Genomic DNA, 18,449 nt, shown 5'->3' on the forward strand with positions numbered 1-18,449 from the left:
CTCTAGCTGCGGTGAGCGGGGGCTACTCTTCATTGCGGTGCGCAGGCTTCTCATTGCGGTGGCTTCTCTTGTTGCAGAGCATGGGCTCTAGAGGCACGGGCTTCAGTAGTTGTGGCTCACGGGCTCTAGAGCGCAGGCTCAGTAGTTGTGGTGCACGGGCTTAGTTGCCCTGCAGCATGTGGGATCTTCCTGGATCAGGGATCGAACCCGTGTCCCCTGCATTGGCAGGCAGATTCTTAACTGCTGCACCACCAGGGAAGCCCTGAGGTTACTTTTATTCCCCTTCGTTTTGTTAACATGATGTAGTACATTGATTCATTTTCTTTTGCTGAGTCACTCATATTCCTAGGATAAATCCCACTTGGTTATGGTGTGCCATACTTTTGATATGCTGTTGTATTCTGTTTGCTCGTATTTTGTTGAGGATTTTCACACTTATATTCATAAGGGATATTGGTCTATTCGTATCTCTTCTTGTGATGTCTTTATGACATATGGTAAAAGTATGTTTAGTTTTGTAAGAGACTGCCAAACTATCCTCCAAAGTGGTTATACCATTTTGCGTTCCCACCAGCAACGAATGAGAGTTCCTGTAGCTCCGCATTCTCACCAGCATTTGGTGTGGTCAACATCCTGCATTTGGGCCATTCTAATAGGTATGTAGCAGTATCTCACTGTTGTTTTAATTTACATTTCCTTGATGACATACGGTGTTGAACATCTTTTCATGTGCTTATTTGCCATCTGTATATCTTCCTTGGTGAGATTTCTGTTAAGGTCTTTGGCCTGTTTTTTTAATCAGGTTGTTTGTTTTCTTACTGAGTTTTAGGAGTTCTTTCTAATATGTTGGATAACAGTCCTTTTTAAAAAAAATTCTATTTATTTTTTGGCTGCATTGGGTCTTCCTTGCTGCATGCGGGCTTTCTCTAGTTGCGGCGAGTGGGAGCTACTCTTCGGTGTGGTGCGCGGGCTTCTTGTTGCAGTGGCTTCTCTTCTTGCAGAGCACGGGCTCTAGTTTTGTGGGCTCGGTAGTTGTGGCTTGCACGCTCTAGAGCGCAGGCTCAGTAGTTGTGGCACACGGGCTTAGTTGCTCCGCAGCATACGGGATCTTCCCGGACCAGGAATCGAACCCATGTCCCCCCTGCATTGGCAGGTGGATTCTCAACCACTGTGCCACTGGGGAAGTCCCTGGTTAACAGTCCTTTATCAGATTTGCCTTTTGCAAATATTTTCACCCTGGCTATGGCTTGTCTTCTCATCCTTTTGAAACTGTCTTTCACAGAGCAGAAGTTTTTAATGAAGTCCAGTTTATCAGTTATTTCTTTCATGGATCATGCCTTTGGTGTTGTATCTAAAAAGCCATTGCCATACTGAAGGTCATCTTGGTTTTCCCCATGTTATTTTCTAGGAGTTTAATAGTTTTGCATTTTACATTTAGATCTATGATCCATTTTGTGTTACTTTTTGTGAAGGGTGTAAGGTGTGTGTCTAGATTCTTTTTTTTTTTTTTTTTTTGCCAGTGGATGTCCAGTTATTCCAGCACCATTTGTTAAAGACTATCTTGAAATACAAAGTACCTTAGTGGAATTAAGCTCTCTTTCTCCTAGACTTCCTTTGCACTTTATATTTCTCTTAAGGGGTTACTTTTGATCTTGTATTATATTCAGGCCCTTGTTCATTAACTGTTTTTTACACAGGTACACAGCTGCTTTGACTGAAATAATACATTTATGCTATTCCTTCTGTCTGGCTTGTTCTTCTGACGTCACCACCACAGTTGCTGCCCCCTTGAGGCCTCCCTCATTCCCTTCCTGCTCTAGTCAATACTGACTGCTCCCCCCACATCTACCCAACAGGTCCTGGTTGACTCTGTATGTACATCTATTTCACTAGCTTATAGCACTTTGAAGGCAGAAACCACATTAAAAAAAATTTTTTTAAGCTAACATTTATTGAACACTATGTGTCAAGCACTGACTGGATTGAGAGAGTTACATGATTTATTTCAATCCCCATGGATGATCCATGAGGTAGATATTATTATTACCCCCACGGTATAGATAAGGAAAGCAAGCCTCACAAAGGTTCAAATTCACATACCTAGTAAGTGTTGGAGGCATCAAACCTGAACTGTCTCCAGAGCTCTCACCCTTAACCACTGCCTCTAGTGCCTAGCCTTGTCTTCACAAAATTGTTGCTCAGTAAATGTTCATCAAATTGCACTGAAGATTGCAAGTTTGGGAGCCAGGAGAGAAAAAAGCAATGCCGGCTGGTTGTGCACATAGCCGGTGTTGGCAGGCAGTGTTTGTCTTTGGGGCAACAGCCTGTGATACTGGAATGAAATGATCTCAGCAAGAGACAGTACACTCCACAAGTCCTGAGAAAATTTCATTTGGCTCAAGAGTTGCTGACCTGAATAAAAGGGCATGAAATTGAGTTTTGTGGAGGGAAAGAGGAAAGAGGCCAAAATTCAGCTACAGAGTCAGATCATATGACAACCGAGGGAGTCATGGCAAAATAATGCAACATCATGGGCACCAGACACAGTAAATACAATAAAATACAGCCAAGAAGCTTACTGGTACTGGCCACTTGCCAGATTCTGCTCCCCCAGATCACTGTCTCCCAAAAAGGAGTGTCATCTGGGACCCAGCAGGCTGTGCTGAATCGATCTGGTTGTGCCACACACACACACACACACACAGGCATAATTAATGATTGATTGCTTAGAATGAGTTCCTCTAGGATTACCTTTTTTTCTCTAAATTAGTTTTCTCTTTACATTTAACCTTCAGTTTTGAGTCACTTAGTTGGCTGCTGCGTCAAATGATTCTTTGGCTTTATAGGTTGTCTCCCAGTGATGCCAGGTGGGATCAGCACAGCCCCAGGTGCTAGTTGCTAATGCCTATAAAATACCACCCACCCCCAAAAAGGAGAATCATTTAACAGTTCTCTGGACTTCATCTTCAAAAGTAGCCAAAGTATTCAAGTGACAGGTTATCCCAGAAAATCTTTTGCAGTTAGTGAGATTATGGTATAACTAAGAACATTCAGAATACTACACACAGGGTTTAGATGATCTTGGTATAGTGGTAGGACAGCAGTGATTATAAAATGAAAGTAACATGTACATGCTCTGTTGGGGGAGACTAAAGGGAAAGAGGTGTTCAGCCTAGAAAAACATTTCTCAGTGGATTTACTATGGAGTCAATGTGTCTTCGGTTTAACTTTGAAACAAATTTAAAAATTTAAAAACTGAAAAAAAAATACAGCCAAGAAGCTAGTAAGATGCAATACTTGGAAGTCTGGGATCATTCGATCATTCGTTCATTCAATAAACGTGTTGTGCACACGATTTGCTCCCTGCCTGGCTACCCACTCTCCTGTCTCAGGCCACACAGCAAGCTCTCCTGCACACTCGCCTGGCCTCAGCACCGTGGCTCGCTTCCCACTCCTCATTCTTGCCTTGCAGTTTTTCAGATACTCTTGCTCCAGATGTCCTCTTAGCCAGCTCCTTCTCTTCACTCCAGGCTCAGCTCTTCAGAGGCACCTTCCCTGGCCCACCCTACATGAAGGAGTCCCTTATACATTGTCCCTCAAATTTTCTTTGTAGCACTTAACATGGTCTAAAACTACCTTGTTCGTTTACTTCCTTGTTTATTATTTGTCTGCCCACTACAACTGAAGTTCCGTGAGAGCAAGGATCTCATCTGTCTTATTTATCACTGTATCCTCCACACTTAAAACGGTCCTTGCTTATAGCAGGTACTCAATAAATTTTAGTTGAGTCAATGAATGTACCTACTACAAAAATTTACAGAATATGGGAAATAAATGAGCAAGCTTAATATGGTAGTATAAATTAATAAATACTTGAGAATTAGTGGAATGGAACTCATAACAGTAATGGAAGGGTATGCTTTGCTCAAAAGAAACCAAAAGAGATGGAAAAGGAGGAAAAGCAATATTTACAAATATCCATGGAAGCTGAGAAAGGGAGGTCAGAGGTAAACTGCTTGGGTAAGAAAAGGAGAGGAAGAGATGTGATTTCATCATGGAAGATGTTTTACACCTGCTAAGCCCTGTTATTCTCTATCCTAGCACTTTGCCACAACCTGTAATTAAATACTTTGCTTGCTTACATGTTTATCACCTGTCTTCCCCACTTTAATTTAGGCTCTTTGAGAGCAGGGACCATGGGTGGTATCTTCAGCCCCTGGCACAGAGCAGGCCCTCAACAATATATTGGGTGGCACACAGAATGCAGAAGTGAATACTGTGGACCAAGTGTTTCCCTAGAGGAGGAGGGGACAGTGTACAGGGGAGGGAATTCTGTGCAAACAGCTAATGATTAATCCATTCAAAAAATATGGAGTGAGGGCCTACTGGGTGCCAGACACTGCTCGGTGCTACACAGAGAATGACCCAGTCCCTGCGTAGAACGAGCTCACAGTCTCCTGCAGGTGATGGACAAGTGAGCAAGGGCCAAAAAGCAAGCTTGGACAAGAGCTATCCGGGATGAGAAGCGCCCTGTTAGAGGAAAGCACGTGGCGCTATGTGAACCCAGATAGGGGCCATGTAGCCCAGACTAGGGGATCAGGAAAGGCTTCCAGGGGGTCAGCCAGATGGAGGACACTGGGAGGGGCTTTCCTGACAAAGGAAATGGTGAGCCGGAACCTGGTAAGCAGGGAAGTTTGTAGGATGGGGGAAAGACTCAGGGAGAAGAATCTGGGAGGCGGAATCTGGGTAGGACCAACCTGGGTGTAGAGCAAGGATTCAGTTAAGGGGATGGGGAAGAGGCGGGCGGGGATAAGTTTTCAGGGGTGATGCACGTGTTCATCCCCTTGACTTTGGGGACGGTTTCACAGGTGTATACTTATATAAACTCCTCACTTTCAATGTGTGAAGATTATTGTTCTTCAATTTTACCTCAATAAAGTTGTAAAAACTAAAACACTAAAATAATAATAATGAAACAGTATTGGTTAGGTTGGCAACAGGTTGTAGATGGCTTTGATTGCCTAGCTAAGGGGTGTGTAGTTAGAAAGGTGTCAGGCTTTTTCAAAGCACCTCCAACATCTCCTTTGGGCCAGGGAAGAAAGTGCTAACCTCAGACACCCATCCTTGAGGGCTGGATAAGAACTTCCTCTGGCTCCCTCTGGCCTCACAGAAGGTCTGTATTTCTGGGCAATTCCAGAAATGCTCTGAAGACAACCAGTCTTCCCACCTTTGATTAAAGTCTATGGTCAAAGATGATATTTTGGTGTTCTGCAGGGGAGTGCCTTTGAGAGGCAGAGGTGGAAATTGAGAGGGGCCCGATACTGGGAGGGGCGTGGAGGACTGCAATTGCTAAGTACAGTGAGAATAGTCCTATCCCTGGAAGAGCACCCCTAAGAGTGATGTGCTCAGGGCCTCCCAGCCAAGGCCAAGGCAAAGATCCCAGTGGTTGTAAATCCTGTAGACTACGTATCTATGTCTATTTGGCTTCCCTGTCACCTCCCAGCCCCACAGCCTCTTCTGAGCAACCAGCAAAGCACCAGAGCCTTCAGCTCTTTGAATGAAAATAATAACGTCTAATTCAGAGAGAGAGAGATTGTGAGGATTAATTAAAAGCTAACAGGTTGCCCATAGCACAACCTAGTTCATCATAGATGCTCAATAAATTGTCTCCCCTCCCCCACTCATAGCGAGGACATGAACATGTGACTTACAACTGAGAAGCGCTCCTGTCTGCTCTTTCTGCCATTTCTATCCATGCAACAGGCATTGACTGAGCTGCTCTGGGCCAAGCCCTGTCTGGGGGCTGAGTTTACAAGAGTGAAAAAGACACGGTCTCCAATCTCCAACAGTCCACGGCGTGATTAATGCCACAGTGGATAGAAGCATGGGGAAATTACAGGAAAGAGGAAGGCGGGCTGCCTCAAGGAGGTGATAGATACCTTGCCTGGGGGAACTCAATCACACCCCTCTATCTAAATTCAGATTTTTATAGATACAAATCTATAGAAATAAACTTTTATCACTTTTATCACCATCCATACCATTTTAGATGCTTACAGAATTTCCGTTTACTCCCTAACACCTGGCATTTCCTAGGTATGTAAGATGTATTTAACAGTTACAGAGTGCTCTTCTATCAGTTTACTCTCCTCTTTTAAAAAAGTATTCCAGGGCCTATCAACTGAGGTGGTGGTTTACAACCTGGGGTCCCAGACCCCGGGTCCTCAATAGTGATAGGGGTCTTTGAGCTGTTTTCATTATTGCCAAAGACCCAACATCAATCACGTTTAACCTTTCCTCAGGCTTCCCAGGGTCCTTTGGCAGTTACTTCTTTGCTTTCATAGAATCCTAACACACAGCGAGGCAATGCTGATAGGCTCAGGCCGGGCAGAAGCTTGGATTGGCTGTTATACAGGATTTGGATTCAATTATTTTTGTAAAGGAAAATGAAGCAAGCATTGGTTAATAAATGCAGTTTTATTGCATACACAAATCCTCCACTACTCTGGGGGAAAATAACTAAAAGGGTTCTTAGTGGTAAAAAAGCTGGAAACCCCTTAGCTCAGGAAGTCTGAGTTCAAAGGGCAAAGAACTCTCTTTTACCCGTAAACTGCCCTTCCGTGACTTCCTGACCATTTCAGCAAAATATCTACCTCAGTTAGTTGTTGGGCCAGGAGGAGGTCAGACCTGGGGGCACCTCAGAAAAAGAGAGGGTGGAAGTTCCAAAACCAAGGAGCCTTCAAAAAGAGAAAGCTGAAAAAAATCTCCCTGCCTGCTTTTGCTTTGCTCTTTGCACTTGGAACAGAAATTTTGAATGAACATGTATTACTCACTCGCTATCTGACAGGCACCTTACATGCATTATTTTAATCAATGCCCACTTCATGGATCAGGTCACACAGCTGGCGAATAACTGAACCAGGACCATGAATCCAGACAAATCTGGTGCTTGAGGCCCCTTGACACTATGCTGTATTGCCTTTTGTTAGGACAAGGGCACATTAGAATTAGGGCAAATAGGTTTACCTTCTTTAGACTTCATTGCTTCTCGGTGACAATATTATGGATACCTTTTTTCCTTCACTTTTCTATAAGTTCTAAATTTTTCCTAAGAACTTTTTCTTAATGGCCTTTCTATGGATGGATTCATCAGTAGTTAATGTCTGGAGGCTGTTCTGGTGGAGCTTTCCACCAAGGATATATGAGCTGATTCTAGATTTGGGGAGTCATCAGCAGAGAGACGGATTCTGAAAAATCGGGGAGTGAATTAGGTTCCCCTAGGGTGAATGTGTGGAGTAGAAATTTGGGTTGAGGAAAGAATCCTGGAAGACAATTGGTGGAAGAGGAGCTGGTGAGAGTGAGGAGAAATAGGAGGAAAACCAGAGAAAACCTCCATGTCTATTACCTTCTGTGTAATATGGCACAGTAATACTGTGCTGTGGAATACTGGCCGGTATTTTGTCAACAATCTCTACCTTCTTGTCTCAAGGAACATCTTAAAGGTATAAGAATTCTAGTAAATGTTGTTGTTAGAATTCTGGGATTTAATGTTTTTCTAGGCAGAGTTAATGCTCCCCGATGGAGTCCCCAGAGTAAATCTCCATGTCCTCTGTTTTACAAGTGCGTGAATTACTGTACCCTGGTCTTTATTATTGGTGTGTCTCTTCTATGGAGACACGGGGGTATTATTGATTCAATTCTTTTTTTCCCAGCTCTTTGCCACGTAATAATTGATCCTGAGCAAGATACATAACCTCTCTAAGCCCCAGTTTTTAATGAGAATCATCGTGCCGTTCAGAGGTTGTTAGGAAAGTATACAGTAAAATGGAAGGAAAAAAAAGTGCTTAACATAGTGCTAGGAGTATGGTCAATAGTGAAAAACTGGTACCTACCAGTTTTGAATAGCTACCCTGAGGCTAGTGCTTTTTGATGCGTGCACGTAAGGATCGCTCTGTCCATCTCCAGAAACAGAGAAGTCAAGTTCTGTCCTGGCGTCGTGAACCAGATAAAATCTCACCTCAACAACTCCCAACTTGCCGTGGGCCAAGTCCCGGTCTGGCTCCCGCCCAAAGACTACAAGTCCCAGCATTCCGCTCGCTGGGCCTCGACGGCCCCGCCCCTTCCGCGTTGGCCCGCACGTGGGCGCCGCTCTAGGCATCGCCTGCTCTCGATGCTCCTGTCTTCGGCGCGCAATGGAAACAGGCTGCTGGTTGCTTGGCGGCGAGTTCGAGGACTCTGTGTTTGAAGAGAGGCGGGAGAGGCGGCCTGGACCGCTTGCGTCCTACCGCGCCAAGCTCTGCGAGCCGCAGGTGAGAGAGCAGGGCCTCTCGGCCTCATCCCAGCCCCCGGGCCTCGCGCTCCCGGGTCCCGGCCCGACAGCGCTTCAGACGCCCCAAGGCCGCGTGGCCTACCCCCGAACCCAAACCCTCCCGGCACGAGTCCGGCCTCCCTACGTCCACGCGGAGTCCCTGAAATCCCTTCCCCTACACGAGCCGCAGCCGGCTGGGCCCGGCCCCCTCTGCCCCCGAGGGAATCCCCGCGCCGTCGGCCATCAACTCGCACCTGGCGTTCGGCCGGTCTCCCGGAGGCTCGCTGGCCTCACGCCCCTGACCTAAAATCTGTAGTAGCTCCCGTGGACCTTCACTGTTTCTGCTGCCGGGCAGTCAGGGCCCCCAGAAATCCAGCCACCGCCCACTTTTCGGACCTAAGTGTTGTCTGCTCCCTGAACCGTGACGTCCCACCCACGGGCCTGCCCTTGTTCACTGAGTTCCCCCTGCCCATGTTAACCCCGTTCAGATGGTCACAATCGTTCAATTAGAGACATTTCTCAAGGCGCACCTTAAATGCCGCCTCCTCCAAGAAGTCTTTTCTGATTCTCCCTTCCAACCACAAATTTTTGTTTTGACTCCTTTTCTCTCTTTTACCTATTAAAGCAGTTGTCAGTATCTCATAGAACTCTTAGACCCAGAATGCTTAATGATCACAGGAGCGTGCGTATGTGCTTAACTTTATGTCCTCCGCAGTGCCTAGCAGTTTTTTTTTCGTAGTGGGAACTGCGTGAATATTTTGAATAGTAGAGTGTTAACCTGGTATTCTTTCATGTGTGTAAATCTCATCTCACCAATAATAATTGCTTTTTATCAGATAGTGTTCCAGGCACTGGGCAGGGTTCCTTTACACCTATTGTCTCATTTTTCCTTAAAACCCTTGTACTTACAGATATCAGGCACTCAGAAATTACTGAATTGTATTTTTGTTTTATTTCACTTACATTTTCTCCTTGCCACATGCAGTCTTTCAGAGTGACCTTTAGTACTTGATCGTGTAGACTAAAAGCAGGGAATGGGCTTTCAAAGTCATGTGGTACCGCATTAAAAAGCCATGGGAGTGAGATAGGACCCTTGCGTTCCAGCATTGGCTTTACAGGTTGCCTTTCAAAGTGTCAGTTCCTTATTTGTCATTTGAGAAAAAATAATGTTTGCTGGCTCACAGGTTTATTGTGAGAGTGGAATGAGATAATACTTTGCCAGGTGTGGTATGCTGTATACTTATAAAGTAAAATCCAAAAATCACTTGTCTTTAGAATTTATTTGGTAAATGGTAACTGCTCATAAATTCAGGCCTCATTCAAGTCCTCTTGGCTTCCCCAAGTGTAAAACCAGGAGTTTGGGTTAGAAGATCTTTGTTCCCTGCCTATTTGGTGTGGGACCAGGTGTTTGCCTTACCAGCACTTCCCTTCTTAGTCTCACCCTTGTTCGCAGCTTTTCCGTCCTACTCTTATCAGAATGGGGTATTTAAAACCATCCCCATCTGCGCTCTTGCGTTTGAAAGCCAATTTTGCTTGATCATTTCCCAGTAGGATGATGAACATTGGATGGAGATTTGCAGTTATTCAGTTATTGTTCAAGAAGTTGGGATTGGCTGATAATCTAATACAGTATGTGACTGGAGAGCAATAAAATGCAAAGGAAAATTATGGGTTCAGCATATAGACTGTTGTTGGGTTACACAGTATTTCAGGGAGAACAGAAAAACAGTGGTTGCTAGCTTTCTCCACAATGATGGATCAGGCTAAGGAGGGAAACGATATTACTAATTAACGATGTTACTAATTAACAGGGGGGCAGTGATACCCAAGCAACTCTTTTAGAAATAGAACCAAGAAATTTTGATGTGATGGTGGAACCATCACAAATGCAGTTACGTTTGAATTAATAATAGTGTGTAACTGACTTCATTCAGCCTCAGTGTGTTTTACTCTGAGTAAAAGGGAGGATGGGGGACTTTCCTGGGGGCACAGTGGTTGAGAATCTGCCTGCCAATGCAGGGGACACGGGTTCAATCCCTCATCTGGGAAGATCCCACATGCTGCAGAGCAACTAAGCCCGTGTGACACAGCTACTGAGCCTGCGCTCTAGAGTCGGTGAGCCACAACTACTGAAGCCCGAGCGCCTAGAGCCTGTGCTCTGCAATGAAGAGCAGCCCCCGCTCGCCGCAACTAGAGAAAGCCCATGCACAGCAACAAAGACCCAATGCAGCCAAAAATAAAAAAAAAATTTTTTAAAGTTGGTGGGGAGGATGAGATACTTCTTTGGAGCTGGAAAACTGGCACACAGTGCTTCTCGTCATTCCTGTTTTCTCATCTTAACATTCTTTGTGCAATAATCAAAAAAGATCTTTCTATCCATAGGGTTTAAATCAGTAGAAAAGTGAATAAAATATTCCAGATGGGCATTTCCTGAGACTTTTCTCCTACAGCACTTTGGCATTTGATTGCACGGAAGCCTCCTTTCAGCCTTCATTTCTATTTCCTCTTTGCTTTGATTCTACTTTTGGCTTTTACACTTTCATAATAGCACTGTAATGACAGTTCTTCTTTTCTATGTCCTCTCCATAAAGAGTTGTCAATCCCTATTCCATCCACCCTAAAAATTTCTCTGCAGGAAGACATCTCAGTTTAACGAACCATCGTGAACTGTGCTACTTAAATGTAGGTTCCCAAACATCACAACCCCAAATTGAAAATGCTATAGATAAAACCATATACTTTTGTGTTTTAGTTAAGAGGTATCATATTATTGGTATATTTATTACTTGTGATAATTTTCATAAAAACTGGGCCACCGTTAAAATTGTCATTCTTCTTTGTCAAATGTTTTCCTGAGTCTTATCCTGAAGAATTATGTCTTTTTTGAGGTTTAATCAATTATATATGGGAAATTACTTCTGAGTAGGGGGTGGAAAAGTGTAGTTTCATTCTCTATAATATGCTGTTTTCACAATTTCTAGTGGTTTTATGAAGAAACGGGGAGCAGTGATGATGTTGAAGCTCTGACTATCCAGAAATTCAAAGGGGACTTGGCCTATAGACGGCAAGAGTATCAGGTAGAATTTAACATATAGAAGATTGCACTACTTGAAATGGGCTTTTGTTCTGTCCGTTACAGTATATTTAAATAACAGTATACTAAGTTATGAGTGTGTTGTTTGTGAAGATGAATTTAATCTTTTGTGATATGTGTTTGTAATCTTAGAATCCCAAGTTTCTAGCTCTGTATAATTTGTTTTGTTTCCTGTAACTCCAGTATAGAGAGCTTGTTGGGATCCTTGTAGGTCTGTTTCCCCAGGTTCTATATCTCCTAATTATGTGGGAGCCTCTAGCACAGATACCTCATGGGGCCACAGGAACAAAGCATCCTAAAATGTGTAAGAAAAGGAAAGAACTAACAACTAGATGTCAGCTTGCTTTATTTACAGACTTCATGTCATCTTCACAAGAGTCCTGTTGTTATTTTGCTGATGTGAAAAGGTTATACAGCAAGTTAGTGGCAAACCCAGGATTCAGATTCTGGTCTTTTGGGCTCCAGAATGCTTTATTTATAGTCTCCAGCCATTTTTTTCTCTACCTTTCAGAAAAAGAGTACTGACTAAAATGCTCAAGTCTTCCTTTAGTTCACTGTAGGGTCAGTTATAACATTACCTTCTGCCCAGGAAACACATCACCCCCATGACTGAATTCTTTTTTCTACTGTGTTTTCTGCCTTTCTTTTCATCCCTTCCCTTCATTTTCCTTTATTTAACAAATATTTGCCAGAAAGCACTGCGAGAGTATTCCAGTATCTCAGAAAAACTGCCGTCTACAAATTTTGCCATGAAAAGGGATGTCCAGGAAGGCCAGGCTCGGTGTCTCGTTCACCTGGGAAGGCACGAGGAAGCCCTGGAGATTGCTACAAACTTGGTGAGTGGTTTCTGTGCTTATTTCCATTTGCTTCCCTAGGATGGCTGAATGGTTTATTTTGTAAAAAACAAAACAAAAAACAACTTCTTGCAGCTAAATCGGTGGGTTTGGATAAGCAGAAGAAAATTGTTAGTGGTGGAAGAACTTTATTATGATGAACAGGTTGGAGGTCTAGACATAATCATTTGCTTGTAATATTTTTTCCAGTGTTATGCTCAAAATTTTTCATTGCCTGAAAATCTCACTTGCAGAGGTTTTTTTTGTGTTTTTTTCTTTATTTTGGGCTGTGTCGGGTCTTAGTTGCAGCCTGCAGGATCTTTCATTGAGGCGTGCGGGCTTCTCTTTAGTTGTGGTGTGCAGGTTTTTTCTCTTTCTAGTTGTATCACACAGGCTTCAGAGCATATGGGCTCTAGTTGAGGAGCGCGGGCTCAGTAGTTTCAGTGTGTGGGCTTAGTTGCCCCGCGGCATGTGGGATCCTGGTTCCCCGACCAGGGATCGAACCCACATTCCCTGCACTGGACGGCAGACTTTTTAGCACTGGACCACCGTGGAAGTTTCATTGCATAGGTTTTTACTCGTTAGGAGTAAATACTCAGAGTGGAAGGATTATCAGTGATCTGTTTTCTTCTTTAGGTGTTTTTTGTTGTTGTTGTTGTTGTTGTTGTTGCGGTACGCGGGCCTGTCACTGTTGTGGCCTCTCCCGTTGTGGAGCACAGGCTCCGGACGCGCAGGCTCAGCGGCCATGGCTCATGGGCCCAGCCGCTCCGGGGCATGTGGGATCTTCCCGGACAGGGGCACGAACCCGTGTCCCCTGCATCAGCAGGCGGATTCTCAACCACCGCGCCACCAGGGAAGCCCTCTTTAGGTGTTTTGTTGTTGTTTAGATTTTTATTTTCCAAAATTTATACAATGAACATATATTACTTTTACAAACAGGAAAAAAAGTTTACCAAAAAATGACTAAATATCATACTAGGCCAAGCTTAATCCTTTTTATTCTTAAATGGAGTCTGCAGAATTTTTTTAAGGAATTTAATAAAAGCAGGTTTTTTTGTAATTCTAGATTCTGCTTGTTTTTGTTTTCAGATTAAAGCACCTGCGGTTTTTAGTGTAAATTTTATATGGGGACAAGTCTAAGTCGACCAGTCCTAGTTTATAGATGACCAGTTTTCTTCCTCAGAGGGACTTAATGAGGCACTGAGGCTCTGATCTTGAATCCTGTGGATCTCGTTGACCAGAGGTCAGCCTGGAGTATGCATGCAATTGAGTTGTCCTCCTCCGTCTCATTAACTAAGAGAAATCCCACAATTTGCTTGCCGGGGTTTGTTGCATAGGACCTCAGCCTCTTGCAGTGAGAGGAACCCTTGGCGGTAATTGTCTTCGGAACATGAGAACAGCTGTGTTTTGTTCGTTCTCTTTTCTCCCCTCTACTAATTGTGGGTTAATTCTTAAGCTGGAAGATAAGATTACCCTGTTAAAGAAGCACATGGCATGAACACAGTGAACCTGGCGGGGTTTAATAGTGTTCAGTCTCCCTGGTCTGAAAATTAACAGCAACTTCGGTTCTTTCAGTTGCTTTTTCTGGACATCAGTCATCTGTCCTTTCTCACTGTTCTGCTCTCCCATCGCCTCTCTCTTCCTCACATCGCCTGCATATCACTGCTGTGCTTTGTCTTCCCCGCCTAGACCACCGAAGGCAGTGACAGGGAGATTAGTGTCAGGGGCTGCACTGGCTCTCTGGTTCCTTCTAGCTTTGTGAGTCTCTGCTGTTGTGGCTCAGAGAAGGATTTGTTGCCAGCAGATGCCATCCAGAGCTTGGGATGGTTACCAGGCAGGAGGAAGGACCAGTCAGAAGACCTTCAGCTCCTCTGTCAGGACTTTGAGAACTAGTCCTTGGGCTGCTGGGCACCCTGGTGGGCAGGAGTGTTGGGCAAGAAATGGCAGCATAGGCTAATAGGTCTCACCCCTTTCTTTGGGTCTCTTCACATGATCTCAGTGGACCCTGCCCATTTACATGGTTTTCTCATTTCCTGATGCCCTATGTTTTGTTTTCTTTTTAAAATTTCTTCCCTACTTGTAGGCCCTCTTCTTGTGTTATTCGCTCTGGCCCATTTCTGGGTTTTGTCCCAGTGGTTATTGTCCCCTCATGCTCTGTAGTGGGACAGGTCACTATCCAGCATTGAACAAAACGGACCGCAGTGAGTCTTGGAGTGCCCAGCAGGATATGAACATTTTATGCTCACAACTTCTATTGAAGTTTATTCACCTCTCTTCTTAATAATTTTTGGATAAAATTTGTAATGGAACTTCTTTCTTTTTATTTTATTTTATTTTATTTTATTTTATTTTGGCTGCCAACGCAGCCAAAATTTTGTTCTTCGTTGCTGTGTGCAGGCTTTCTCTAGCTGCGGCTTGCTAATTAGATGGAAGATTTGTATTGTGTTGTTCTAATGTTCTATCCTTCGATCCCTTCTGAGGTTCTGAAGGTCTACTTTTTTTTTTAAAAAAATAAACTTATTTATTTTATTTATTTATTTTTGGCTGCGTTGGGTCTTTGTTGCTGTGTGCAGGCTTTCTCTAGCTGCGGCGAGCAGGGGCTACTCTTTGTTGCAGTGCACGGGCTTCTTATTGCATTGGCTTCTCTTGTTGCGGAGCACGGCCTGTAGGCTCGCGGGCTCCAGTAGTTGTGGCGCACGGGCATAGTTGCTCCACATGTGGGATCTTCCCTGACCAGGGCTCGAACTCATGTCCCCTGCATTGGCAGGTGGGTTCTTAACCACTGCGCCACCAGGGAGGCCCTGGAACTTATTTTTTAAACAAATAGTTTAAACATCTGATAGCGGCTGATAGGCTCATGTGATAAACTGTGGTAAGGAAACTGCTTTTTGACAGTTACTGACTTTTTTTTTTTTCCATTTATCACTTCACAAACATTTATTTCAGTCTTACCATGTGCACAGTTCTGGGTTCAGTGCTAAGGAGACAGAAAACCATGTCCATATCCTGCCCATACATTGCTGACCTAGTGTCTAGTGGGAGAATCCTAAGCCAGCTAACATACGTCAGCTCTTCTGAAGTACCTTTTTTCTGTGACTTCTAGTGGGACTGATTGTAGCTCTGCTGCTTACTAGCTGTGTGACGTCAGGCAGCTTATCTAACTTCTCTCTTATGACTCAGTTGCCTCAACTATAAAATGGGGATAGTGATAGAGTCTATTTTAAAGGATTGTCATGAGGATTAAATGAGTAAAGCACTTAGAATAGTGTCTGGCATATGGTAAGCACTCTGTAAATGTTAGCTATCGTCATCATCATTGCATTATAGAAGGAGTTGCAATATTCTGGAAAAACCACACAAACTTGTTTAAATGGAATTTAGTTTCCAGAGAGTTCTTTACTAGTTAGGCCATCAAAACCAGCACACCAAAACCGTAGTCTGTGTGCTCCACCCTACCCCACCACATACTTGCTTCCGCAATCTGAACATGTTTGTAAACAGTGTAGAGCACTATAGACTGTAGAGGAAAGGTAGCGTTTGCTGTAGGTAGTTTATACTTGTTGCTTTCACTATTATAAATAAAAAACATGAAGATGTATTACTGAACAGTTATTAGACATCTGCTGTGTCTGAGGTGCTGTGCTCTCTACTAGGAATTCAGCATTGAACAAAAACTCTTCTGGAACTTAATGGTCTCTGGGGAAGGACAGAATACTGAACAATAGTAATAATAAAACCAGATCAGATCTGTCATCGGGAAGGTATAGTATGACTGAATAGGTTACATGGGGCTTTATTTCTTGTCTTTTCACTCAATATATGAAAATTTAGAATCCTCCTCAAGCTTTCACTCACTGGTCAGCCAGTTTCTTCCAGCTGCATGCTGGGTAGTTTTACTCATATTTCTTGCTCAGTTCTATGCAGGGGCTTGATCTGAATACTAGTAGGCCAGGTTTTCTGTAGACTTAAAATGAACTGAATCTCTACAGACTTTAACTTAGAAAAAGGAGGCTTGTTTCCCTAACCCACAGGGGCTTTTGCCATTTGGCAAGTTAGGCAAGAGGTGGTGGCTCTGATTAAGGAGACTTGAAAAGGATTTTCTGATCAGAAGGAAACCAAGCAATCCCCTCCAGCCAGAAATAATTGGCCCTGCTAATAGTTACCAGAGAGGGCATTTGGATTCAGTTATGATGCATCACGAAACACTGAGAGCTGCAGGGCCATCCTGTTTAGGATGTCTAGGCCAAGTAAAATTTGGAAATAGAGTCCATTTGAATCCTCAAGGAAATTACGATTTGGATTTTTAGAAAGCCTGGAATATTAAAATGGAACCATTAGCCCGGGGTATAAAAAAGTTGGCTTGGGTCTTTCAGATATCTGGCTGAAGACAACAAAGAGTACAATATAAATGGAAAATAAACTGACACAGAGGTTTTTGGTGCTGAACTTTGCCAGGCCACTGTCACCTGGATTATGTGACTGTTGTGACATTAGGGTGTTTGGGAATGACTGGTGATTATTTTGTTAGGTTAGTTTTTTTTTGTGTGTGTGTGCTTTTTTTTGTTTGTTTGCTTGTTTTGTTTTTTTGTGGTTCGCGGGCCTCTCACTGTTGTGGCCTCTCCTGTTGCGGAGCACAGGCTCCAGACGCACAGGCTCAGCAGCCATGGCTCACGGGCCCAGCCGCTACGCAGCATGTGGGATCTTCCCGGACCGGGGCACGAACCCGTGTCCCCTGCATCGGCAGGCGGACTCTGAACCACTGTGCCACCAGGGAAGCCCTGTTAGGTTAGTTTATATTTCTCTAGGTTTATGGTTTCGAACTGAGATCTATTGAAAAATATTTAGTTCACGCTACTTGTGTGGCTACTTGTAATTTATAACATGTACAACTTGGATTTTTAGGCATCTTCATTTTTTATATGGGAAACATTCTGTAGTTTAAACTTCCTAATCTTTTTTTTTTCTCCGTAGGAAAATAGGGCAACTAACACAGACCATTTAACCACTGTGCTCTACCTCCAGTTTGCTATTTGTTCAAGTTTGCAGAACTTGGAGAAAACAATTTTCTGCCTACAGAAACTGATTTCTTTGCATCCCTTTAATCCTTGGAACTGGGGCAGATTGGGAGAGGCTTACCTGAATCTGGAGCCAGCGCTTGCAGCATTGCTTGCGTCATCTCAGAAACAGAACAGTTTCACCTCGAGTGACAAGGCTATCAAATCCTCCTGTCCCCACTCAGGAAAAGACTGTGTTTTGTGTTTCCCTGAAACGTTGCCTGAGAGCTCTGCGTTATCTGTGGAAACGAGCAGTGGTAATAACCAGAAGAATGAGAAAGCTTTTAAAAATATTCAAAACTGTATGGCAGAAGAGAGAACAGCAGTGTTGCTAGAAACTCAGATGAAAGCCTGTGCCTCTTTTATACGAACCAGGTAAGCTAAGAGTGAATTAAACACACATGGTGCTAAGCTCAGAGTAAAGCTTTTATTTTTCTAATTTTAAGCTTCTAAAAATTCTAGGCTACACACTTAGTATATGTTTTTGAGATTTTTCCCATGGTCTAGATAGAATCCTTTGAATGCGTCCTTTTAGTATGTAAGGTTTAAAAACAAAACTATGTTTGCTCAGAAATACAACTTGTATCATCACTCAAGATAAAAAGTCAAAATTGGCAGCCGTTAAAATTAGGAAAGAAAATTAAATGTATAAAACATTGACAAACGGGGAAGTGATATATATATATATATTTTTTTTCTTTAACATCTTTATTGGAGTATAATTGCTTTACAATGGTGTGTTAGTTTCTGCTTTACAACAAAGTGAATCAGCCATACATATACATATGTTCCCATATCTCTTCCCTCTTGCATCTCCCTCCCTCCCACCCTCACCCCACTACCTATTTTACATTTGATGGTGTATATATGTCCATGCCACTCTCACTTGTCCCAGCTTACCCTTCCCCCTCCCCTGTCCTCAAGTCCATTATCTACATCTGCATCTTAATTCCTGTCCTGCCCCTAGGTTCTTCATGACCTTTTTTTTTTTTTTTTTTTTTTTTTTAGATTCCATATATATTTGTTAGCATACGGTATTCGTTTTTCTCTTTCTGACTTACTTCACTCTATGACAGTCTCTAGGTCCATCTACCTGACTACAAATAACTCAATTTCGTTTCTTTTTATGGCTGAGTAATATTCCATTGTATATATGCGCC

At 43.4% G+C, this 18,449-nt stretch overlaps 1 protein-coding gene across 2 annotated transcripts in view; it reads left to right on the plus strand.

The window, feature by feature from the left end:
- Window positions 1–8,148: 8,148 nt before the first annotated feature.
- Window positions 8,149–18,449, plus strand: part of C15H8orf76 (chromosome 15 C8orf76 homolog) — a 31,976-nt gene continuing 21,675 nt past the window's right edge. The window contains exons 1-4 of one of the 2 annotated variants that reach the window (XM_007126064.3): window positions 8,149–8,309; window positions 11,290–11,385; window positions 12,095–12,238; window positions 17,207–17,664. In XM_007126064.3, the coding sequence (XP_007126126.1) occupies window positions 8,193–8,309; window positions 11,290–11,385; window positions 12,095–12,238; window positions 17,207–17,664 (815 nt within the window). In that variant the 5' untranslated portion in view covers window positions 8,149–8,192. The remainder of the gene's footprint in view (window positions 8,310–11,289; window positions 11,386–12,094; window positions 12,239–17,206; window positions 17,665–18,449) is intronic. The other variant, XM_028500208.2, reaches the window with a different exon arrangement.

The sequence above is a fragment of the Physeter macrocephalus genome, chromosome 15, assembly GCF_002837175.3.
Source record: "Physeter macrocephalus isolate SW-GA chromosome 15, ASM283717v5, whole genome shotgun sequence".
NCBI classification, from domain to species: domain Eukaryota; kingdom Metazoa; phylum Chordata; class Mammalia; order Artiodactyla; family Physeteridae; genus Physeter; species Physeter macrocephalus.